At 43.8% G+C, this 26,773-nt stretch overlaps 1 protein-coding gene and 1 long non-coding RNA gene across 2 annotated transcripts in view; one reads left to right on the forward strand and one right to left on the reverse strand.

Annotated features, from left to right (window-relative positions):
- LOC141058236 (uncharacterized) overlaps positions 1 to 18,658 on the reverse strand; it is a 35,091-nt gene extending 16,433 nt beyond the window's left edge. The window contains exon 1 of the long non-coding RNA XR_012222126.1: positions 18,518 to 18,658. This is a non-coding gene — a long non-coding RNA (uncharacterized lncRNA). The remainder of the gene's footprint in view (positions 1 to 18,517) is intronic.
- Positions 1 to 21,757, forward strand: part of IRF7 (interferon regulatory factor 7) — a 47,664-nt gene extending 25,907 nt beyond the window's left edge. Inside the window, exons 10-12 of the mRNA XM_073554403.1 lie at positions 2,949 to 3,344; positions 4,832 to 4,941; positions 20,658 to 21,757. Coding sequence (XP_073410504.1) covers positions 2,949 to 3,344; positions 4,832 to 4,941; positions 20,658 to 20,813 — 662 coding nt within the window. The 3' untranslated portion in view covers positions 20,814 to 21,757. The remainder of the gene's footprint in view (positions 1 to 2,948; positions 3,345 to 4,831; positions 4,942 to 20,657) is intronic.
- Positions 21,758 to 26,773: the final 5,016 nt, after the last annotated feature.

Here is a 26,773-nt window from a genome sequence, read left to right on the forward strand (position 1 = left end):
TCCACAAAAGAAATGAAATAAAAAGTGCAAAAAAAACAAAGCAAAAATATTTATACTTACACGCTGGTGACAGCCGCGTTGCTGTCGCCGACGACCCTGGGAGGCACTGCGAGGACCTCTTGGCCGAGCACCAGATTGGGAAGACTAGAGAAGAAAACAAAAAATGTTATGTCTTTGGATGTAGGCATTTGTTTGCTGTGTGTGGTCTGCAGAACATTGTTTTCTATGTGTTGTGTGTAGTGTGATGTTGTGTTTCTGCGTTTGATGCAAAAAACTTACCAATTGTGAGCCCACTCCAAGTGTCTGTCCACCCCTTCCTTCTTCTTCTGGGAGCTCCTCTTCATCTTGTGATTCCTGTTTTGAAATAAAAGGCAATGAATACACATATATTACAGAGATGATGGATTTTGGAAATAAAAACTTACCGTCAAACGCTGACGATGCGAGGGAGGGCTCCCAGAAGATGTGCTGTCTTCCTCATGGCCAGACTCCATGGCTGTGGGTGGTGTTTCTGCTGCTGCCATTGCTGCTGCTGCTGCTGCTGCATCTATTGGGCGGCTGTTGAATAAAGAGAAACAAAGGGCCAATGAATATCTTGATATTCCATAGCCCTAGTTTGGAGGAATGGGGGATTTGATAATTACCGTCTCTCATCTGCTGCTGGACTCCCCTCCCGTTGTTCAGCATGCTGCTCCATTTGGGGTGGTGCTGATGGTGCTGCTGCTGCAGATGTCTGCTGCCTTCTCCTGCTCCTGGTTCTTGGCTTGGGTGGCATGTTGGGTGTGGCTGAGGGTCCCATTGTCTTGCTTTTATATATGTCCTGTGGGCAGAGCTACTGAGCATGCTCAGACCAAAGAAACCGGATCCGGCCGCCGGATCCGGCTGTCGCCGGATTAGGCGCATTGCGGCGCTCATAGGCTTTCATTGTATGAAAAAGCCGGACACGCCGGATCCGGCGTGTCCGGCTTTTTCGCCGGAGACAAAAAACGTTACAGTAGCCGTTTTTTCCAGACGCCGGATCGCGTCACATTGCCGGATCCGGCGAAAATCGGATGAAACGCATGGCCATCCGGCTCGATCCGGCTCTAATGCAAGTCAATGGGGGGGAAACCGGATCCGGCATTGCATTTCGCCGGATCCGGTTTTAGTCAAAAGCGCCGGATCGCGCCTGACGCCGAAAACCTGATGTGTGAAAGAGGCCTTAGGGGTATGGGCACTCTGGAACATTTCTGGATGGAAAATTACAGTACCAGCATTATGGATAATGTTTTTTTAAAATCTCATCCACACGTTGTAGAGAAGATACAAATTTGCATTGCAGAGAGTGAAATCTGTTGCAAAGCTACGGCATTTCCACAACAAAATCCACTGTGTTTTCCGCAGCAGAATAGTCCCATGTTTACAAACCCTATTTACTGTATTCCAATTTATTGGGATCCAAGGGGTAATGTCTCTCCTTGTGGAGAGTGACATGCCAGTGTAAGGAGACTTATAGGCCATGCAGTGGTCCTTTGGGAAATTAAATATTATTATTATTATTATTATTATTATTTATTTACATAGCACCATTGATTCCATGGTGCTGTACATGAGAAGGGGTTACATACAAATTACAGATATCACTTACAGTAAACTAACAATCACAGACTGATACAGAGGGGAGAGGACCCTGCCCTTTAGGGCTTACATTCTACAGGATGGTGGGGAAGGAGACAGTAGGTTGGGGGGGTTGCAGCAGTTCTGGTATTGGTTGAGGCGATATCTCCGGTAGTGATGAGGAGGTAGTGGGGTCATTGCAGGCTGTAGGCTTTCTTGAAGAGGTGGGTTTTCAGGTTCCGTCAGAAGGATTCAAATGTGGCAGATAATCGGACGTGTTGGGGCAAAGAATTCCAGAGGATGGGGGATATTCGGGAAAAGTCTTGGAGGCGGTTGGGTGAGGAGCGAATAAGTGTGAAGGAGAGAAGGAGGTCTTGGGAGGACCGGAAATTACGTGAGGGAAGATATCGGGAGATTAGTTCAGAGACATATGGGGGAGACAGGTTATAGATGGCCTTGTAGGTCAGTATAAGTAATTTGAATTGGATACGCTGAGGGAATGGGAGCCAGTGAAGAGATTTGCAGAGGGGAGAAGCGGAGGAGTAGCGAGGAGAGAGATGAATTAGTCGGGCAGCAGAGTTAGGCTAGTTTCACACTAGCGTTTATGAGCGCAGCGACGGCCTGCGCACGGCCGCCGCTAAGCCCCGCCCCCTGCCGCGCCCCCGCCGGTAGCTCCGCCCACCGGTGCATGACGCTGCATGCGCCCTGCGTCCCCTATCTTTATCACAGGGGGCGCAGGCCGTGTGCAGTATGCGTTTGGCGGCGCATGCGTCCTTTTGACGGTGCGCCGACCTGCGCCAAACGCAACCTGCTGCAGTTTGGTTGCGTCGGCGCACCGTCAAAAAGGCGCATGCGCCGCCAAACGCATACTGCGCACGGCCTGCGCCCCCTGTGATAAAGATAGGGGATGCAGGGCGCATGCAGCGTCATGCACCGGTGGGCGGAGCTACCGGCGGGGGCACGGCAGGGGCGGGGCTTAGCGGTGGCCGTGCGCAGGCCGTCGCTGCGCTCATAAACGCTAGTGTGAAACTAGCCTTAGATCCCAGTCAGAGGCCGAATCAGATATCATACTTTGAACTGATGAGGGGCAACTCCCCAAAACATCATTTCTGAAAATTGAGTTTTTGGCTCAGCTTTATTCCTAAGTCATTTGCCAAGGCTCGTAATTAGGATTGCTACTTACAATAGGTCGCACTAGAGTCTTAGACCTGTTCCTTTTTGAACATGCAATTTTCTAATTTATCATGACGCTTATTATTTTTTACTTTTGGAACAGTTTAGGATTACTTATGCCAATGTTCACTGTATACATTATTCGATTTTTCTAATTCCACGACAATATTCACCAACAGGGAGCATGCCACCACTGACATCCTGGGAAGTTACTGTATATTATCGAGGAAAAGAAGTCCTAAAACAAAACATGTCTAAAAAAAAGTCCTTCATCCTGAGAGATGTTAGTGAAGTCCAGCTGCAGGATGCAGAAGCTATCCAATTCCCTTCTACAGACGTGCTGGTGGATCACGTGCAGATCAAGGCCACTAACGAAATCTGTAATTATGTGGAAAAGGGTCTTCTACTTGAAGTCAATACTGAAAATTTCAAGGTTTATGCCACAAGAATGGGAAGATCGAGAGTTTATTGGAGCTTGTCGGAATGTGTAAAAACCAAAGAAATGGCTTCACAAGCAAATAAACTGGTCAGAGATGACCGAACAGAGATATTTGACTTCAGTCAGTTTTGGGAAGGTGAGAGTCCTAACGAGACAATATCTAGGGAAGAAGTAGCTTGCCGATTTTGTATACTTTTATGCATACATTATACAGTTTGCTTTTCTTGGCAGAATAAAAGGTAGTGGGGCGTTGGATTAAATTTTTCATCTAATAATAAGATTTATTTTTTCATTTTCTCAGTAAAATGTGATGGGGTCCTATAATAATTGATTATTAAAGGGGAGAAATTATTTTTTAAGTTTATATATCAGCTGAAATCATTGAGGTCTTTATGTATAAATTCATGTACACTACTGTATGTAAAAAAAAAAAAACATAGGCAGTTTATTGGATTATTAGTTAAAGAAGTTTTCTGGAACAATTTTTTTTTTATGTCTGGCACTAATTTGCCGAACATAAAAAATTCCAGCAAGGCTAGGGTCACACATTCGTTTTTCTCTCATCCGGGAAAATCAGTCCAATTATGCTAAGAGTTTCATCAGAGTGTGATCCGATTTTCATGGAGATGGAAAAAGAAAATGATTGTCCTCCTTCTCTATATTGTCAGTCCGTGAAAATTGGACCTCACTTGGATGTCATTCTCAGGCGGTCCAATTTTTCCCCGGACCCATAGAGTTAAAGTTACTCAGAGGTAAATCATGCATGCTGTGATTTTTTTTTCCTCAGCCCAAGGAAAAATAAAAAATTGGACCTGTGCACAGCCTCATAGAATAAAATGGGGACAAGTGCCATCCATCAAAACGATGGATAGCACTAGTCCGATTTGCACCAGCACTTACTACTATAATGGGGGAATAACTAGCAGATTTATGCCATTGCTGTATGCCACATTTGGGCTCACGTTTGTCAAAATTTGCTGTTTCACATCTATTTATTTTTTTCAAGGGATATTTCCATCTGCAAAATTTGCAATTTTTGGTTTGTTAAGATTTGTAACCGTTCTGGAGATATTAACACCTTTGTTTACAGCTTATTGCCTAGGCGACCAACCACCACTGCTATGTGGCAACGGTGGTCAAATATGCTCTGTGTTTACAAGCTTTTTTCCATTGAGCTTGTAATTATTGATTTGGAGCTGACCAGGATCCTGTCCAACTTCAGTGCAGAGTTTACAAGCTCCACAGCGGCTGTGGTCGGTCTCCTAGGCAAGGAACTGTAAGCAAAAAAGAAGACAATCCATAGTATCTCAAAAAAGTCTTCAAATTTTAATAAGTAGTAAATTGCAAAAGTGCTTTATTTTTTTTACAAGAAATATCCAACAACACTGTATACAGATAGGAATGACCCTCAAGAGTTTAGTAGGTGCTTTACTATAATTTGACAGACGCAACTATCAACACCATTGCATTGCTTCCCTCACACAATGATTTGTTTCATAAAAAGACATGAGAAATACATTTATTTTCTTTCCTCGATTGAAAAAACAACAAAAACATTTTATATCCAACGAGTTTTAAATAGGAAAATTTTACTATTTTTTCCCCCTTTTTTTGTATCTTCAGAGTTAAAAGGTTACAGGAACCATGAGAGGTCATCACCAGACTACACAATCTATATGACATTTGGCGAGGAGCTATTTGAGCCGGTCATGAAGAGACTTGTACTAGTGAAGGTGAGTGTTACGGACTGACCTGGTTGGAGTTGTGATATTGCAACCACTAGGGGCAGCATCGGGCAGGTAGCGTAGTCTGGAATAGACAAGGAGTCAATGCACAGGAACAGCAATGTAGTAATATAGTAACATAGTTAGTTAGGCCGAAAAAAGACATCAGTCCATCCAGTTCAGCCTATAAAAATGTAGTTTGAAGGAATAAGCAGGAATTGTAGTCAAGGAAGCCAGAGGTCATTTATCAGGAGCAGCAGTTTCATTTGAAGGAATAGCAGGTGGACGGAAGCTTGACTAAAGGCAGGTAGCTCAATAATCACGCAAGAAACTGAGAGCAAGGTCAGGTTTAAATAGGGTTGTCAAGGGGTCCTTCTCCGATACCACACAATCAACAGAGCGAGGGAAGTGTGAACAATCCCAAGACCTTTATTATAGGTAAAACTAAAAGGTCCATAAACAATCCATCACACTAAGTATACAATAGTCCAGAACACGAATGCAGTTCAGTAACAGAATACAATGTCCAGGGAGATGAAAGTCCAATAATCCAGCAGACAGAGGATAAAAGGGTCCATATACTCCCCCATCTCTCTGACGTGCTGTCTTCACACGATCATCACCACACACGGTCTGACTTGTACAGCTCCTGTCCTCCCCAGCCCCCTCCTTATGTGTTAGGTTTTCAGGCCTCCCAGACCTGACAAATGTGCCTTGGGGATTAAGGCATTACAGGGGGTTCATCAAGAGGCATAGATACAGTCAGGCTGCAAACAGTAAGTGAGCTAATTAAATTATCAGACTTTTGGAAGGTAATTGAGACTCTAGACAATATGGGAATACACGGAATGATACAGGGCAACAAGAGAACACTATGGAAATCTGTAAACTATAAATATACACAAAAAGATACCGACATAACATATCACACCATCACAACCGTGTGCAATCAGAATGAGCCAATCAGGAACTCAGGGTGGTAACCAACAGGAAACTCAGGGAGGAGAAATCACCAAAACATAGGTTCAAGTATTTGGATAAGCACAGAACTGTCCAGCGAGCTGAATAGCTCAGTAGGAAGACCTGACGACTAGTGCACAGGAGCTGCTAGGTTCGAATCCTGACAGTGAGTGCACAGCTTGCAAAGGTCCTTTGACCATTCAGCTAACGATATGATGTAATAACCAGGTTCATGAAGAATTACATTATTCCTCTTGCTTCTTCATTATTATGATCTCAGATAACTGACTGAGCATCTTCTGCTCTGATCCCTGGTTAATAAGATTTTTGCCAAATGTAAAAGTTAGCGCACTTGTCCGTAGGGACTACGCAAACGTAACACTAGCGCTAAAGGCTTTGTAACAGGGCTGGAGATGTTGTTGGGTTGTAGGTTAGCATGATCATTTTAGTAATACTATGATGTATTGGTCCTTGTCGGCAGAATGGTTCCCTCTAAGATGGTGGTAAGATGCAGGTGTAAATTGATGTCAATTCAAAAACTCACAAGGAGACAACAAGCTTAATGGTTACAACTGTTTTACAGGAGGCAATCGGTTGGCTCTTGTGACAATCTGCTGGCACTTTACTTGGCTGCACTCTTGTCACTCTTCAACAGTGTCTGTCACTATCTCAGCTTAAAGGGAACCTGTCATGTCCGATAACACTATTAACTTGCAAATTTACCCTATGTCTGAAGGTTAACAGTGTTATCAGACATGACAGGTACCAATTAAGCAGAAACTCTATGTTGGCCACAGTTTCTCTTTCAGTCAACTTTCAATGGGAGCGATATTTTGCCATAGCTACTACATCACTCGATATGTTCTTGAGACCTACTTCCTCATAGGCACAGTCCCTCACACAAAGGCACCAATCTACTAGCTGTATTAGGTGTGACACTCCTCCTCACCTTCAGGCATTGGCCGACAGACTTTTCTGCTTTTGGTAACCCCCATAACCTTTACAGAGTGGTGAAAATTGCTCATTCAATAATAAGTCTCACTGCTCCCCACTAGTATGGAAATCCTCATACCCTTAATAGGGTCTTTCCCTTGCTCAGGTGGACTAGTCTCCTACCTCTGGGACAAACCCAACATGACTGCAGCTCATACTCTCAGACTGGAGCATTTATGATCTCTTCCGTGGCTTTATTTAAACCCCACAGTGAAACACTTTAATACTGAGGCTTACTCACCCCCACTGCTCGCTAACTAGGGTGCAGGCATTCTCTCAGCGTAACCTCCTCTTGTATTTGTGTGCATCAGTGTATGTCTGATTCCTACTGCCAGGAAATCCTTTTTTTTCATCTTAAGCTTGTTTATAGAGTTAAGAGGATGTAGGCCCCTACTCTAACCCTTGATCCTGCCATCTCACTTGCAACCTAGTGCACATTTAGAAAACAGGGGAAAACCCTCTCTCACTACTGGCAGTACATCCCTCCCTAGGATCCCTGGAGGTTTTTGATTTATTATCCAGTGACACCTACAAGAGGCTTTTATTGAGTTAAAGGGGTATTCCTTATTAACTCTCCTATTTCTACAGTAGTCCATAGCAATCTTTCAAGCATATGACCACCCAGAACTTAAAAGGAATGTGTCACCATAAAAATGCAGTCTAATCTTCAGGCAGCATGTTATAGAGCAGGGGTAGCTAAGTGGATTGATAAATAGTTTTGTGAGAAAGGATTTTGTATATTCTGTGTTTTCATCATTTGTGGGATTCTCTGTCCTATTGGTGATTGCATGGAGAGATAGCAGTCACACTTATCTGGCTGTCAGTCACTGATAGGTCCGCCCACTGGACAGAAAATCCGAGAAAGAGCCAAGGATTAGCTTAAAAAAAACATTACAGCTCCATACAATTATATTTTCTAAAAGCAGCATATTGTAGAAAAGCCCAACACTTTACAACCATAGGAGCCTTATCGCAATATTCTATAAAAGCAGAAGTAATTCATTGTTTATTGCAAAATCTCTGACGTCAGCAGAGCCCAAGATGCACAACACCTGGTAAAAATAAAATTTCAGCCTGTGCAGGATTCATACATATCCCACATACATATCAAATCACTGAATAAACCAAAGATATACATGCCCGTAAATATTTGTGTCACAAGTAAAGATGAGCAAAAAGATTCGAACCACCCAACGGCAAAGTTCACTTTTGCTCCAGCAAACCTCTGTCTGACATACTGAGCACCTCTGCCAAGGTCTAGGCAATGACATTATGTTACTTGAAGCCTAGTCTACTGTAGTCACAAGGCTACATGTGACATTGCAATATGCAGTGTTTTGGGATGTCACGATGTGGCGGAGGCCTCATAAGCAGCAGAGATGCCCGCAGTGCAGAAGTGCAAATTGCCGTGGTACAACTGCCACTGGCGACCAAACTGGTTGCTGGAACAGGGCAATTCCAATCTTTTTGCTGAATTTCAGTCACAAGTCTAGGTGATGATTCGATGTGTAACTGCTCAACTTCTCACTCAGAAGTTACAAAAGATGCTCAATAACCTATAAACTTGATCAGAGATCAAAATTTTTTCCTGGTTTGTAAGACGAAAAAAATCCTGCATATCACATGCTGGTCCACTGGAGGCTGCACAGGAGAGGTGATAACATGAGAGAAGTCCTGTACACGTCTCTCTAGATCACTCAAGACTGCACAGGATAGGGAAAAACATGAGAGAAGTCCTGTACACTTCTCCCTAGATCAGTGAAGGCTGCACAGGAGGGGCGATAACATGAGAGAAGTCCTGTACACCCCTCCCTAAATCACTGGAGGCTGCATAGGAGAGGCGATAACATGAGAGAAGTCCTGTACACATCTCCCTAGATCACTCAAGGCTGCACAGGATAGGTGGAAACATGAGAGAAGTCCTGCATAGTTCTCCCTAGATCACTCGAGGCTGCACAGGAGGGGTGATTAACATGAGAGAAGTCCTGTGCAGCCCTCCCTAGATCACTGGAGGCTGCATAGGAGGGGCGATAACATGAGATAAGTCCTGTATACCCCTCCCTACATCACTGGAGGCTGCATAGGAGGGGTGATAATTTGAGATAAGTCCTGTACACCCCTCCCTAGATCACTGGAGGCTGCGTAGGAGGGGTGATAATGTAACAAGGTGGCACGGGGTGGTAGTCATGACTGAGTCTATTAAAACAACAGTCCCGAACCACCCAGGTCCCTTGCTCATGAAAAAGGCAGGTGTGATCCTAATCCTACAGCACAATCAGTTACCTTCTTTCCACGCTCTCTGCAGTCACTGAGGGTGAGGTTCCAGGAAAGACATTACAGGCACAGCTCTGATCCAACAGGGAAAACTTTACTGTATATGAAATAAGGCATCCTGCTCTGTCCCTGCAGTTACTTGAGGCCAGTCACTATCAGTGGCTCGCTCCTGAACTGGAGACCCACAACAGTCTTTCTGATGATGGTCCCATGGTCTCAGGGTCCTTCTACACTGCCCGGCAGACAGTGGCAGCAGTCTGAGGCAGCTTGGTCCCGGTGTAAACAGGCAATTACAAAATAACAGGGATTAAAATATGAAATTTACAGATCTCAGTCAATTGCATGTCATGTGGAGGAGGGGGGGGAACGGAACCTACCCAGAGCGACAGGTCAAAATGCACAGCTTTCCATAGTTGGTTCCCCAGGCAAAAGACCCCCCTTTGTCTGGGTCTTTGAGCTTTATACCTTTGCCCAGAACTAAGGGTATTCCCCCTGGCTGACCTCACAGGGTGGCTGGTTACACCCCTTTTAGAAAGTTATTAGGAAACTACTATTTGTCTTAATTCTTGGTGGGAACCTCACAAAGAGACAATAGGCTAATCATTTTCTTATTGCGAAATTACATTTTATGTAAGTCTAAGCATGCCGTGGCTGTGCGGCTCGGTCGGGTAGAAATTAGTTTCTCGGATTCTGGTGATCGCCGAAGTTTCAAAACCAACCTGTGTGTGACGAGGTCAGCTTATGCTGAGTCGACTTTTTCTTTAGAGTGGACCCTCTGGGTCATGGCACCCACCTACCTAGGGCGAGCTGACCTTGTGAGGAACCACCCCCTATATAGGGAGTGTCAGGGGCAAGACCAAGGTGGTGAGCCACCACGACTGCTGGCACCAGACGGCCGGCTCAGGTAGACACTAGGTACGAGTGTCTGACGACAAGGACGAGCAGGAAGCAAGACAAGACAAGACGTAAGTTCAAGGTATCTTCATTAAGACAACTTCAGGAAAACATTCAGTGCAAAACGTGATAGCACGCAAACACGTCAAGGTGCGTGCAAGGCACGCTAAGGTCCATGGCATGGTACGTGCCAAGAGGCAAGCCTGGTTACTGGCAAGGACACAATGGTATCAGACTCCGGACAGTAGACAATGATCAACAGGGTCATCAGGTTGCGGAGCTCTGATGGCGATCGGCAGGATCCAGGCATCCGACAAACCAGGGTAAGGCAAGGAGGCACGACAGATATTCAGGCATGGTGCATGTCAGGGAACATGCCGAGGTCCAAGGCAAGATTCCAGGCAGGGTGCGTGCTAGGGGCACACCAGGGTCCATGGCAAGGTGCAAGGCAGGTGCGTGTGTAGGGGACACGCCAGGGTTCAAAGCAAGGTGCAAGGCAAGGTGCGTGCGTAGGGGACACGCCAGGGTTCAAAGATCAACATACAAGACAGGGTGCGTGTGACACGCCAAGGCACAAGGCAGAGTCCTGCGCGTGCCAAGGGGCACGCCAGGGTCAGGTTCAAGGCAGAGTCCTGCACGTGCAGAGGGACACGCCAGGGTCAGGTTTAAGGCAGAGTCCTGCGCGTGCAGAGAGACACGCCAGGGTCAGGTTTAAGGCAGAGTCCTGCGCGTGCAGAGAGACACGCCAGGGTCAGGGTTAAAAGCAGAGTCCTGCGCGTGCAGAGGACACGCCAGGGACAGAGTACAGGCAAGGACCTGTACGTGCGAGAGGGCACGACAGGGTACATGGCAAGACCTGCGCGTACTTTTACAGAAGCACGGGGAGGTATGCCACAGGGCAGGCGAGGGCCTGCGCGTGCTAAGAGAAGCACGGAGGGCACAGTGCAGAGACAGCGTGAGTGCAAGGAAGCTCAGAGAGCACGGCTGGGGCACTGGCTAGCTGGACGGGCTGCAGCACAAACAGGTGGGTAAGACTCCAGCGAACCCGGATGGGGCATAGCAGGCGACACAGCTGTCACTGACCGACGAGCACGGCTGAGGCACAAGCAGGCGGGCACGGCTAAGGCGGGCACGGCTGAGGCACAAGCAGGAGGCTAGGAAGGCCAGGCGCATGCAAAGGGCACACAGAGAAACAAGGCATGGCAAAGCAAGAAACAAGGCAAGGCTAGGCGAGAAACAAGGCAAGACAGGGTACGGAACAGGGAGCGGAACATAGACAGAAACAGAGAGCCAGGTCAGAGCGAGAACAGAGCTAGCAGCGGACCGTAGGCCGGAGTCCAGAGCCGGGTCAAGGGAGAACCTTGAGACTAGCGTGGAAATGTGCAAGAGAGCACGATAGGACAGAGTCTAGCAGCGGAGCGTAGGCCGAAGCCCAGAGCCGGGTCAAGGAAGAACCTTAAGACTAGACATGGAAATGTGCAAGAGAGCACCATAGGGCAGAGTACGGAAAACCAGGCAGAGACAAGAAACATGAGAAGTACTACAAGGCTCAGAATAGCAAAGACCAGACATGGCGAAACAGGCTAAGGCAGAGAACAGCGGAAGTACTACAAGGCAAAGCAAGGCAAGGACAAACATGGCACGAGAGACAACACAAGACATGGCACGAGACAAGAGGCGGAGTACAAGCACAGAGCGTGTGCAGACGCACGACAGGGCAGAGTGCAGAGGCACAGAATACAGGGAGCGATCAAGCAGACCAAGCAGCCATGCAGGGAAGCAACACAATACTCAGGCCCTGACCATAGGAAGGGGCGGTCTGATATAGCACCATAGCACCTGCAGTTCCAGGTCAGGATCAGGGAAGGACTTCCGGTTCAGATCCTCCAGGATCATAGAGAGCATTGCTAGATCAGACTGGGCAGAACCATAGAGAAGGTCACATGAGCAGGGCTCCAAGAATACATAGAGGATTGCAGAATCAGACAGTGCTGGAACATAGGAAAGGTCACATGATCAGGGCTCCAGGAATACAGAGGATTGCAGAATCAGAGCAGAGACGGATGGTTACCTAGCAACGGCGTGCAGCCATGAGGTAAGGCGCGCGTGCACACCGCTCCAGGCATCTTGCAGCACGAGACATAACGGGCATGAGAATTCAGTACACGTGCACACCGCTCCAGGAGTTATGCGGCATACCAGACATGGCGGGCATGATAGTTCGGTGCACGTGCACACTGATCCAGGGGTCATGCGGCATAACAGGCATGGCGGACATGACAGACATAACGGACATGGCGGGTATGACAGTGTGGATAGCTTTTATGATGTAGATTCCAAAAATATAGGTTTCCTACTTCTATGCTTAATCTGCCTTATTATATTTGATCTGAAATAAACAAAGCAACTATGTGCTTTCAAACAAAGGCTGATTTCTGATCACACCACATTCCCGAGGGAGGGGGGAAAAGAGTGGGATCGAATTGCCTACAGGCAGAGAGACTGCAGCCATGTGCCATTCCAACAGGAAGAAAGAGGGAGAGGGAAAACGCTGCAGCAAAGAGAGGGGGATGTCTGTGAGCTTGCCGGCGCAGAGGACTTTGTGTGTGCACTGCATAAACCTGGGAGGGGGGGCAGCATGTCTTCAAAAACCAAGGAGCTGCAGCAGACGATCCGTAGGTGTAATTGGAACAATAAGAATTATGCAATATTTCCTGACAGCGAGCAATCGAGGGTCTCTGCCATCTCCTTACAATAACATGAGAGAAGTCCTGTACACTTCTCCCTAGATTACTGGGGCTGCAAAGGAGGGGTGATAACATGAGAGAAGGCCAGTAAACCCCTCCCTAGATCACTGGGGGCTACACAGAAAGGGTGATAACATGAGAGAAGTCCTGTACAACCCTCCCAAGATCAATGGAGGCTGTGCGGGAGGGGTTATAACATGAGAGAAGTCCTGTACACTTCTCCCTAGATCACTAGATGCTGTACAGGAGGGGTGATAACATGAGAGAAGTCCTGTACACTCCTCCATAGATCATTGGCGGCTGCACAGGAGAAGTGGTAATATGAGAGAGGTCCAGAAAACACCCCTCCATAGATCACTGGCAGCTGCACAGTTGGGTTGATAACATATAGTAAGAGAAGTCCTGTACACTTTTCCCTAGATCACCGGAGGATAACATGAGAAAAGTCTTGGACACAGCTCCTTAGATCACTGGTGGCTGCGTGGGAGGGGTTATAACATGAGAGAAGTCCTGTACACTTCTCCCTAGATCACTAGAGGCTGCATAGGTGAGGTGATAACATGAGAGAAGTCCTGTACACCCCTCCATAGATCAATGGCAGCTGTACAGGACAGGTGATAACATGAGAGAAGGCCTGTAACATCTCTGGGGGCTATACAGGAGGGGTGATAACATTAGGGAAGTTCTGTACACTTCTCCCTAGATCATTAGATGCTGTACAGGAGGGGTGATAACATGAGAGAAGTCCTGTTCACTCCTCAATAGATCATTGGCGGCTGCACAGGAGAAGTGATAATATGAGAGAAGTCCAGAAAACACCCCTCCATAGATCACTGGCAGCTGCACAGTTGGGTTAATAACATAAGAGAAGTCCTGTACACTTTTCCCTAGATCACTGGAGGATAACATGAGAAAAGTCTTGGACACAGCTCCTTAGATCACTGGTGGCTGTACAGGAGGAGAGTTGACAATAACAAGCCGAGATCTTCGTGGCTGATGTCACTTGCAGTTTCAACTCTCTCTTATAGTCATACAGAAACAAAAAGTGAATTAATCTAGCCCTAATACAGTATTCTAGCCATGACAAGTGTGCAAAAAATGACATAATAAGTACATCCTTGTCAGTCAAAGGATTAAAGAAGCAATTTTATTTATCAGTAACAAATAGTTGATGGAATTATTAGAATTGTGTAGGACAGTTTTCAACAACCAAAAATTTACATCTACCCTAAAGCCCTGATACCCAAAGGATGGAGATTCAACTGCTGGAGAACCAAAAGTGTGTGATCCCTAGTGGTTATTTAAAGTTATCATTGCTTTCTTTTCAAATGAAGGCTTAGGCCTGTTTCACACATCCGTTTTTCCCCATCAGTCAAAATCCGCCGTTTTGCAAAAAAAGGATCTGCCATTTTTGTTGGCGGATCCGTTTTTTTCCTCATTGACTTGTATTAACGGCGGATCTTGACGGATGGTCATCCGTTCGATCCGTTTTTTTACGGATCCACCAAGATTTTGCTGTCCGCTGAGCGGACAGGACGGACAATGAAACGATTTTTTCCCCGGCCGGATCCACATTTTCTATTGCACATGCCCGGGAGAAATGCCTGTGTCGGAAATTTAACCGTAAACTCAGTTCTGGCGTCTGAAAAAATATCTCTCTCTCCCTCTCCCTTTCTCTCTCCCTTTCTCTCTCCCTCTCTCTCCCTCTCTCCCTCTCACTCTCTCTCCCTCTCTCTCTCCCTCTCCCTCTCTCTCTTTCTCTCCTCCGGGCAGCGGTTCCTTTAAAATTCTTCAAGGAAATTCTTCCTTCGCCGGATCCGTTAAACAACGGTCCGGTGCCAAACGTTGTGGTCAGTACACGAACGGATCCGTTGTCCGCCATTTTAGCGGATTTTAACTGACGAAAAAAACTGTTGTGTGAAACAGGCCTTAGACTCCAATATTTAAAGTATAATTACATTTGAAATATTGTCGCCCTTAAAGGGAAAAGTTAGTGATCCTGACAGGGGATTCTTGTTGCCCAAACCACATAAATTGGACAATGGTTGTGCTGTTGTATTTGCAGTATTTAAAAAAAACAAACAAACATTTGGGGGACGGGATGGGGTACGAGTCTCCTGATTCATTAAGATTTGTACTCTTCTAAATGAAGCAGGTTTATTTGACAAGTGCTGTGCGCCTCACCACAAATCTTACTCCAGCCCCTGCTGGAGTAAGATTTGTAACGTTCAAACAACCATCAACACTCATCATGAGTTTGAAAAGCAGGGGTCAACATGCCCCCATCCAGCCTCAGCTCTGCCCACTATGTCGAACCAGGGCAAAAATGGCATGAGAACGCCAAAAGTCGCAAAATTTTAGCGCAGCTTTGAGATGTGCAAAAACTTTGCAACTTTTCAAAGCTTTTTCCACCAGAATTCTAGTGTAAATTGTTTGATGAATCAGCCACATTGTTTTAAAAGTCAGACAGTGACTATGCATCTTAGATGACTAGTCCGAAGCAGGTCCACGGTGGCTGCGTTCTGTCCTATTCCCCTAAATTGACAGCTCGCTACCTTTGTACACATACAGGGAGAGATCTTCCAGTCTAGGGGAGTGAGGTGGGGAGAAGCTGCGAGCAACATGCCTCAGACTAGTCATACTAGACTCCTTGTCCCCGGCCGGCTTTTCAAAGTTTGTTTTAGCTGAAATACCACAGAATTTCAGAGTAAGACGTAAATGGCTGCAATAAAGCAGCCAGTTTCTGATTCATGCTTCCGTTGGTTTGGGCAGCATGAATCTCCTGTCAAGTTCTGTTAATTGTTGAGTGCCAGATCCTGAGAATCCCATGATTAATCAAACCAAGGTGAAGAAGCTCAAGCATGGGCTGGTAGGTAGAGATGGGAAAACACAAACAGTAAAGTTCAGCGTCCATACCAAACACCTAGTCTTTGTGCACGGACACCGAACATGGACGCCAGGAAGTCCGTGTTGCTTTTCGAGTTAGGACCCCCAAACATCGGGTGTTTGTCACAGTCATGTGCATGACAGCGCAGCAAACACCGCTTCTGCTAGGCGGTAAAATCATCACCAACGATCAGACAACCGCGTTTCCCACGCACTCAAATGACTGCGTGAGCCCGCAACTATGATCGATCACCATTATTGGTGTTGGCTGATAGGACTGCTGCTCCCATCAGCCGACGGATGCTGCCACTAATAACAGCAACAGCAGAAGTGGCTGATGAGAGTATTTATCAACCGGCACCTGCGTTGTAAATAAATAATAATTAAAAAAAAGGGGATGGTTCCCCTTTATTTTTGATAACCAGCCTTGCTGAAGCTGGTTATCAAGAATAAAGGGGTCCCCATGCTATATTTTTTAATTATATAAATAAATAATTTAAAAAACCAACGTGGGTCCCACCTATTTTTTGACAACCACCCAAGCTAAATCAGACAGCTGAGGGCTGGTATTCTCAAACTGGAAAGGGGCCATGGATATTGACCCTCCCCACCCTAAAAATAGCAGCCCGCAACCGCCCAGAAAAGGCGCATCTATTTGATGCACTAATTCTAGCACTTTGCCTGGCTCTTCCCACTTGCCCTGTAGCGATGGCAAGTGGAGTTCATACTTGTGGGGTTGAGTCATCTTTGTTTTGTCAGGTGACATCAAGCCCACGGATTACTAATGGAGAGGCGTCTATAAGACACAGTCCTTTATTTTGAAATAAAACAAAACACTTTTACTTTTTCATTTAGAAATAACAAACACAATTATACTCACCTAAAGCCTAATTCCACTGAATCCCTCGTCTCCTGTAATAAAACAAAAATATAATACAACAATATCCGTCACCTGTTCGTCGTTCTGTCCCACACCATAAGCCATGTCTGGGGGATAAACAGTTTTCAACCTGGACAGTGCCAAGATGCGACCATCCAGGCTGAGAACCACATGGATTACGGCATGGACAATAATGACAGACAGGTGAGGGATATTGTTGTTTTTTATTTTTGCTTTATTACAGGAGATGCGGGCTACAATCAAATGGGCGTTAGATGAGTATAGCTGTGTTTATTATTTTTAAATGAAAAAGTAAAAGTGTTTTGTTTTATTTCAAATAAAATACTTTATTCTGGCTGTGTCTTTATTTACCATATAACTATAGGATAAGTAATGGATAAGTGTCTTTTAGACGCCTCTGCATTAGTGGGAAGAGCCGAGCAAAGCACCAAAAATGGGGCATTTAATAGATCCGTCTTTTCTGGGTGGCTGCTGACTGCTATTTTTAGGCTGATGGGGGCCAATATCCATGGCCCCTTACAAACCTGAGAATACCAGCTCCCAGCTGTCTGCTTTAGCTTGGCTAGTTGTCAAAAATGGGGGGAACCCACACTATTTTTTAAAAATTATTTATTTAAATAATTAAAAAATATGGTCAGGTAACCCCTCTATTCTTGATAACCAGCCTGGTGAAGCTGACAGCTGAGGGTTGCAGACCCAAACTGTGAGTTTTGCCTGACTGGTTATCAAAAATACAGGGGAACCCATGCCATTTTTTTAAAATAATTTATTTACAGTGTAGGCGCCAGCAGATGAATACAACCATCAGCCGCTCCCGCACTCACTGTTTTTAGAGGCAACAGGCGTCAGCTGATGGGAGTAGTAGGCCCATCAGCTGACACCAGTGACCGGAGGTAAACTTTATACCTCCGATCAGAACTGTGCGCTCACACTGTCTGGGAACCACAGCTGTCTGACCGGCAGTGATAATTTTACTGCCAATCAGAAGCTATGTTTGCTGCACTGTCATGCACATGACAGCATAGCAAACACTGAATTTTCGGTCCCCCTTTTCAAGTGAATGGGGTCCGGGTCCAAGTACTGTTCTGGTACCCAAACCTGAACTTTTTGGAACTGTTCAGCCAAACCCGCCAGACCCGAACATCCGAGCATCCAGGTGTCCGCCCATCTCTACTGGTAGGTGCATAGACTCCATGGAAAATCTTTGTGAGAGCTCGAGCATTTTGCATGCTGAGTGCCCATGCCCCTTGGTTTGAGAGATCAGTGGGGTCTCGCGACCAATACCCTCACCAATCAACATTAGTTGTTATAAGTTAGTTATATGTTAAGAATTCTCACGACCAATTTAACAAGGTGATAATTGTACAATTACACAGGGCCCCAATTCATAATGCTTATCCCCCTTCCCTAAAATCCTAGTGGCAACCTAAATTTGACATTGACCCTTTTAGTGCCAGAAACACTAGGAAAAAGAAAGCTATCCCTTTTTACGGCATTAAGCCACCAATGATTTTACACTTAACCCTTACACTAACCTAGGGCAACAGGGATTTTGATGCACAGCAAGAGGGTCCTATTTGTCCAGGCCTCTATTTTGTATAAAATTGTTCCTTAATATTAAAATTCTATAAACATTTTTATATTACTTATTACATTATTATTACTATAAAATGTATGTTTGGTGGATACAAAAATTATGGGTTTCTATCTCCGATATAGATCTTTACCTGGGTTGATCTTGGTAGTTTTCTGTGAATATTTAGTAATTTCTTAAATTCTAGAATTCCTAAACTATCAGCATTACATTTTTGTGACCCTAACCCTTTAGCTAAAATATATAGGAACAGAACATTGTTAAAAATTGGTATTTATATTTACTAACAAGTGACTGGTGTAAAATTTGTCAAAATTTTATATAATGTTCACTTACCAAATATGTGGATAATACATGTCCCAGTCATACAAAAACAATCCCAAGAATTGCAGTGAGATCTTGACTGTGTCGAGCAGAGGTCTTCTCTGAAAATGAACCTTGTTGCTTGAACTTATACAGTATATGTTTTGTGCTAAGTTTCACTTTCCTGTTCCTAGGTTAGGATCATCCTCCTTCTTCCCCTACATGTTTCCCAACATAACAGTTTAAATGGTTGGACTTTGATATGTGTCGAGAAAGATCACAATGATATTATTTTGCTGTGTAGGGAAATTTTCATTATTTTTGCATTATATTATAATTTTTAATTTCTGGAGAAATAATGCACTAGAAGTTTGTTACAAATTGAGTCAGTGTAAAACAACAAATTTATTATATATTTATGACATTTTTGAACCTATCTATTCAGTTTTCATGGAAGTTTGGAACATAAAAATTAGCCGAGTATTAATTTGTAAAAATTTGCAATGCTCCTATTTTATAACATGTTAAATTATGTTTGCCATATTATAAATCAAAATTAGCTTAAATTTGGATCTATTTGCCATATTTATCAATGCTGCAGTCATTATCGGCTGGAAATTCTGAATAAACATGCGTACATTAGTATAACCATAAACTGATATGAGAAAGAAAAATATGTCTACTGCGTAGTGCCACATGCACAAATTTGACATATTGGAAAGAATTAAAACTCTGAAATACTAAAATGTATTAATTATAAATTGTGGATGTCATTCTACTTCTTTGTTTTAAAAATCTGCTTTCGACATTTCATGTCACCTATAAACCCCCCTTTTCTCACAACTTTGATTCTCTGAAGGTCCCAGGACTTGAAGATGTTTCATCATGAGTCATCTATTAATAGTATAGGTGGTAAATGGTTGATCAATGGTGGTCCTTCCGATGGTCCTCACCTCCACCGATCCTAAATACAAGGGTCCTGTGCCCTCAAGTTGAATGCAGCAGTGATCAGTGATCATGCAAACATTGTCCTTGGCTATCTCTGTCATTTGAATAGACAATGAAGGGAGCAGCAGTGGGCACGTACGACTACCCCTCCATTTATGAATGACCCAGGATAGGTTGAGGTCTCAGTCATGAAGCCCTCCAGCAACATTACATTATTAACATATCCTATAATGAAGTGTTAAATGTTGCTCAATATATAAACCCCTTAGGTATATTTTGTTTATATGGTAACTTTTCACTAGGCAATTATTAGGAGGAATCAAGGCTAGAAAAGCTGGAGCTTCAGGTTTCTTGTATCATGTTGGTCCTGAAGTTGACTTAAGTCAAATGCAGCTTTAAAGGAACCAGCAAAACTGTGGCCAATTATTATCCAGATTGTTAGAAATGCAGATCAGAAATCTGAGGGGCTCGAAGACAGAGCTTGCAAATGACAGCATGAGGGCACAAAGGCAGCCATTGCCATAGTTAGTCAATACAGGGTGGTCAACAATCTAGACACTATGCTGTCAGTGTCTCTACTGGGAGTATCACACTACTCCTAACAGGCAGCAATCAAGGTCTGGGAGTCCCAAAACGTTGGCCATCTTGTAAAATGTGGTAATTTTGAACATAATGTTCTGACAGATGAATGACATTTTCTTCACTACATCTAAGAAATGCCGCAATCTTTTGTGCATTACTAACAATCCAGACAAGGCACAGTGCAGTCGCAAACCAAAATCGTAGTCAACCAATGCTTGTCCAATATGAAAATCCTGAACCGGATGAATACTCCCATAAGTGGCAATAAGTGGCCATTTTAAGGTTCAAATAGAAGTCTCTGACTGAATAGTCTTGCACATTAAATATCTATTTTCCTACATTGCTTGGAGTAAGGAGCTTATCCACCATTAGGACAATCATTTCTTAAATACAATATTCCCTCTTGTAAAATTAAAATACCATATGCTCACCTACCGTAAGCACCTTTCCAACATAGTTAATGCTGGGTCTCCCCAAGCTCACATGACATTGGTATGAGCATAAGGATATTTTTATTTTACAAGGGGGATATAACATTTAACAAGGGGTTGTCAAGTTTGTCTACCTTCACAGCATTTGGATGTAACTCATCACACGATGTCATCGTTACATTCTCAGTGACATCTTGTAATTTTCTTTTCAGCTTGTTCCCAATCTCTGCACATTCCTGCATCAAGCTGCACAACAAAATGGTGCCTCATCGCTGCACTCCGAGCTCATCAGTCTCCAGATCTCACACGGAAGCTCCTTCAACAGCATCGACGATGCTTATTTAATGGATTTCCAAGATTTATTTTAAGCTGTTCTTATATCTCCTGGATGTCTCGCCCATCCTATCTTTGCAGTAGGAGGACAATGATGGATATTTTCTTGCCCTTTATTTTAAACTCATACTATGTCTATTCTAACTTGGATGCTTAACCCCTGAATGACCAGACTTGTTTAGGGGCCTTAAAGGAATTGGTCATATGAGTCATTCTTCCTGGACCGTGGGCTGCAAGAATCGGACACTGGTTGAATAATTGCATCCAAGTATGTTTTTCTCTGAAACACTGTGGGCTTCCAGAATACAACATACTTTGAAATACCGACCAGTGATTATGTATCCCAGATGACTAATGCAAGAGGCCAGTCACCGGTGCCTTCTCCCTCTCTATAAACATAGGAAGAGACTCATCTGTCCAGGGGATCAGTGGTGAGTTGAAGCCACCATGGACTCAGACTAATCATCTGAGACACATAGTCCTCGGCCGGCTATACAAATAATGTGTATGTGTGTACACTAGTGTTTCAGTGTAAGGTCGCCATCACACTTAACTTATGGAAAATCGATCCGAGTCTCCTTGCCGAGAGTCGCACAAGTGTAATGCGAGTGTCATGCAAGTACAATCCAATTTCTCACACCTAGCATCCGATTTACATCCAGATGCAGTGCGATTGCTATCCAATTGCAATGCAATTTTAACATGAGCTTTTACATACAGCAATTCTCTATGTCATTTATATATCGTTTTCAAAGGAATTATTCTTCAAAACACACATATATATGATAGATATGACAGATAGCTAGATAGATTGATTAAAGCCGGCAATTCATCTGCCACATACAGTATAATCACAGAGTGACAGGTTAGAATAGAATAGATAGAACAGATCTGTACACATAGAATAGATGTATATAGTCACATTGTAAGAAAACACAGACACACAGGAAAAAGTCCTTAAATTGAAAGAATGACATTGACTCCTTTAATATTCTTAATTAAACCATACTTACGACCTTGCCCATTCCCCCGATGCCCTCGTCATCTGCAAAAGAGGTAAAAACAAACAAACAAACAACAGTATTCCTCACCTTACAGCAGAGATGCTTTTAATCCATTTGTCCCAAGATGGCTCCAGTTCTGCTACATCTAGATGGCTGTCTACATGGATGCATGATGTAACCATGGAGCCTGTTATCCAATATACACTGAGCACCATGTGCTCAGTGTGTCTCTGTGAACTCCTATTCCCTGTTTGAAGGCACCGCAAGCATGAGAAAGTTCTGCTGTTCGCTGTGCCATCAGACAGGTCATGCAAGTTCACGACCAATAACCCACGGCACTCGCGCTGATGTCAGAAAGGTGAAGTGAGTACGTTGGCCGTGAACTCGCAGGACCTGTATGATGTCATGCAAAAAGGAGAACTTTCTCACACTTACGGTGCCCTCAGACAGGAATAGGAGTTTACAGAGAGACACTGAGCACACAGTGCTCAGTGTCTGCTGGATGACAGGCTCCATGGTTACATCATGCAACCATTTAGCATGCCATCTAGATGTAGCAGAGCTGGAGCTGTCGTGGGACAAATGGATTAAAAGCATCTCTGCTGTAAGGTAAGGAATACTGTTGTTTGTTTGTTTTTACCTCTTTTGCAGATGACGAGGGCATCGGGGGAATGGGCGAGGTCGTAAGTATGGTTTAATTAAGAATATTAAAGGAGTCTGTGTCATTCTTTCAATTTAAGGACTTTTTTCTGGGTGTCTGTGTTATCTTACAATGTGACTATGGGGTTAGTAATGGCGGCATCTTATTTACGCCTCTCTATTACTAATCTTTGGGCTTGATGTCACCTGACAATACAAAGGTGACATCACCCCCCCAACTATTACTCCACTTGTCACCACAAGCCTGGCAAGTGGGAAGAGCGAGGCTAAGTGACAGAATTGGTGCATCTTAGAGATGCACCTTTTCTGGGGCAGCTGAGAGCTGATGTTTTTAACCCGGGGAAAACAGTATCCATGGCCCCTTCCCAGGCTATTAATATCAGACCGCAGATGTCTGCATAGCCTTTGCTGGTTAACTATAGGGGGACCCTATGTGATTTTTTTAGGGTCCCCCATTTTAATAGCCAGTAAAGGCTAAATATACAGCTGTGAGCTGATATTAATAGCCTGGGAAGCTCCATAAGTATTACCCCCTTCCCAGGTTATAAACATCTGCCCCCAGTCACTGGCTTTCCCTCTGCTGGTTACAAAAATTGCGTGAGAGCCCAAAAAATAATCTTTTATTAATTAAATACATGTACAGTAATTTGCGCACACACACTGTACTGATTGTATTTGTCACAGACATCTATATACGTATCTACCTATTATATTTGTATTTACTGTATGTAATCCATCTCTTCTATCCTGTCTGCTCCTGCAGTGATTTTACTGTACACAGCAGATGAATTGTCGGCTTTTATTCTATTTGCGCAATATAAATACATATATATGTGTGTGCGTGTCACAGACATCTATATATCTATGTATCCTATGTGTATATATCTATTCTATTCTAACCTGTCAGTGTGATTTTACTGTACGCAGCACATAAATTGGCGGTTTTCAAAGGACACCGGTGCATAAAAATCGGACAGCACTCTCATGGTCTGAGTGCTGTGCGATTTTTTTCTCCCAGCTATAGGCTTGCATTGGTGAGTCTCGGTGACAATCGCAGTATGCTGCGATTTTACAAGCATGCTTAATACACCCGAGAAAATAAACGGTGATGTGAGCTGCCCCATAGAGTAACACTGGGCCGAGTGCTATGTGATGTTTTCTCGCATAGCACTCGCCTGTATTCTACGGTAGTGTGACCATGGCCTAAAGATACATTGCTGCCAGTATCTGATATATGCAGCCTGTGATTTGGACACAATGAATCAGATGACACGTTCCCTTTAACTATAAGTTGTATATTTTTTCCTTTGCTACATTTAGCAGCCATAAGTATTTTTTTTTCTTAGGGTTAAATGTGGCCTTTTTTAATGTGGGAAAAATTGTATTTTTTCCCGCTATTGTAGCTACATCTAAATTCCTGTGACATTTATACTTTCCTATTTTTTTGTGGCACAGACGGTTAATTTCTATACGCTCCACTTTTTTTACGCTGTTATTACAGCCGAGTGGATATCTGATTTAGATTTTTTTAAGGTATAAAATATCATGTTTGTCATTTTTTTATGACTTTTTTTTTACTGTAATTTCTTTTATCTCGTTAGGGATCACCATTTGCTTTTTTTTATATACTAGCATAGTTCTGTATGCAAATCCATTATGTTCTGTGTCACTGTGGCACAGGCGGTTGTTCGTTTGCCCTAACAGTGGGCTTATTGTACATAAAACCTTTGGGGTCCTTTCCAGATTTTCAGGCCTGAGTGCACAGGGGTCTCCCAGTTCCCAACTTGCTTACTGGAAAACTGGGATGTCACAAATGGAGAGTCCCTTGACATCAGCAATCAGGGATTTAACATCCCTCCCCCTAGTCATATTGCTGGTCATTACGGGGTTAACTGTAAGCCATCATGCAAAAAAAACTATTTTTGGGGGGGAAAAAAAGTGTCCGTTTTTCCTATAGCCATTAATGAGATCGCTTGTTTAATTTGAAATGTTATTTAGAAAAATTAAAGTATGAATCTCATTGGTTGAACCCTGAAACCTTGTATTCTCCACAGCAGAGAAACTACAAGTGTAGTCCTGTTGGGAAAAGTGACCTTAAAAAAAAACAGTAAATTAAAAAAATCCCCCATATTTCTGATAATATCCAGATGACATAAAACCCAAGTGTAGCTGACGGAATGAGGCTCCAACCATTTGATTAACAAATCGCTCCCATAAAGGTTTTTATCCTCTTAATCTATTGCAGTCATCATATTATACAGCACTGTGTACTTACGATTGCTCATTTTGCCCTTCTACCTTGTTAGTGCTTCTCTTTTCCATTAGGTCTATGACATCATGTGATTAAAAACAGACTAGCTGAATCTAAGCTCTATGTAAAAAACAGGATATCAATTTTCCCTGCATGAGTCATCATTAGAACTACAATTTAACCTCACTGCAATGTCCCTGGTAGAGGGGAGGTCATGAGTTGAAGAGGAGATGGAGCTGGGCTGCCAGGGCCTTTGCAATGATGTAGATTTGTAGCTCTGATGTTGACTCACACAGAAAAAAAGAGACTTCCTGTGTCTACATAGAGCTCAGAAGGATTCAGCTAGTCTGTTTTTAATGTTGTGATGTCATAGACCTAATGGAAAAGAGAAGAATTATCTGGGTAGAAGGTGAAAATTAGCAATTGTAAGTACACAGTGCTGTATAATATGATGATTATATTAAGAGGATAAACATTTTGATGGGAGGGCATTTTTTTAACTGAGAAAAGGCAGAAATGGCATCCCCCTTTTTCTACTTTCACTAGGTTATAGGGAGAGCATGGATGAACTGTGTGCTACCCTATGAGGAGGGGTAGGAACTAGTGATGAGTGAACGTGCTCAGGTAAGGTGTTATCTGAGCATGCTCGGGTGCTAACCAAGTGTCTTCGGCGTGCTCGAAAAATATGCTCGAGTCCTTGCTGCTGCATGTCTCGCTGCTGTTAGACAGTCGCAACACATGTAGGGATTGTCTAACAAGCAGGCCATCTTTGCATGTGTTGCAGTTGTCTAACATCCACAAGACATGCAGCTGAGGGGACTCGAACATATTATTCAAGCATGCCAAGACACTTTGATAGCACCGAGCATGCTCAGATAACACCTTATCATAGCACGTTCGGTCATCACTAGTAGGAACCATCTGAGGCAAAATCTCACCTGGCCTCATGGAGAGAACTTCTGAGGAAGGGCTGTTTGTTACAAGCAGCGTGCTGTGCCACGTACGGGCACCACTGGCGACATATATAATGCTATATATGACCATAGTTTTGTAAATTAAAAATAGTGTAAATATTTAACTTATTTTAAGCTTCGTTGATTCCTAACAAGTATTACAGGAGGATGGTGGCCCGGCTTATCCGGTTCTTCTGTAACCTGATATTTGTCTGACATCACAAGGGTTAATTGAGGGTTGCCACATGTTTCACTGCAGGGAAAATGTAGCATCAGCATTCACTCATTCTAATAAATAGGCAACCATGTAATAGAGGCTAGTACACCATGTCCTCCAGGGCAGAGACAAGATTTGCAATTTGCCTCTTATTAAATATCCCCTACGTTCACAAGAATTGAGCAATAGCAAAGAGTCGATCAGAGGTGGCCAATTTCCAAAGCAAGGAAGACAGAGCTTGTAGGCTCTTTTCTATTGAGCTTGTAAATGCTGCTCTCTGGATCCGGCCACTTTAAGTGACTCTTTAATGCTGTAGAGGCAAGACAGACTCTGCCAGCAGCATTGGTGTGGACATAGTTCAGACCAGTGCTGTGACATTGCCGCTGATCGGAACTGTCAATCATTCAGGGCTCCCTCCAATCATGAGGATAGCCCTTTAATTCTATGAGGACAACAGAAGATTGGGACCAATAAGAGGACACTATACCTAGAGTCACATTACAAGACAAAGTTAAAGGAGTATTTTCATCTTCAAGATCCTATTCCAATTGTAAGTAGTTGTAATACTATTAATATTAGCAAATACCTCCAATTAGAAATGTAGTATAGTTCTTCTGATTCACTACTTCACGTACCCCATGTACAGGGCATTGCAGTACCTTGTTACGACCATTCATATAGTGACATTTAGTTGTTAGTGGACATAACCATGGATTCCTAAGCTACTGAAATGCCCTGAACATGGGGGTAAGCGATAAAGCTAATCAGAAGAACTATACTACATTTCTAATTGGAGGTATTTGCTAGTACTATTATTATTATTATACCTACTACATATTGGGAAAGGATCTTGGAAATGGGATACTCCTTTAAGTTCTTGCCTAAAGCTCTAAACATGGCCACAGTCGAG

Source organism: Dendrobates tinctorius, unplaced genomic scaffold (genome assembly GCF_039654945.1).
Source record: "Dendrobates tinctorius isolate UK_male_01 unplaced genomic scaffold, ASM3965494v1 ptg000211l, whole genome shotgun sequence".
Taxonomy (NCBI): Eukaryota; Metazoa; Chordata; class Amphibia; order Anura; family Dendrobatidae; genus Dendrobates; species Dendrobates tinctorius.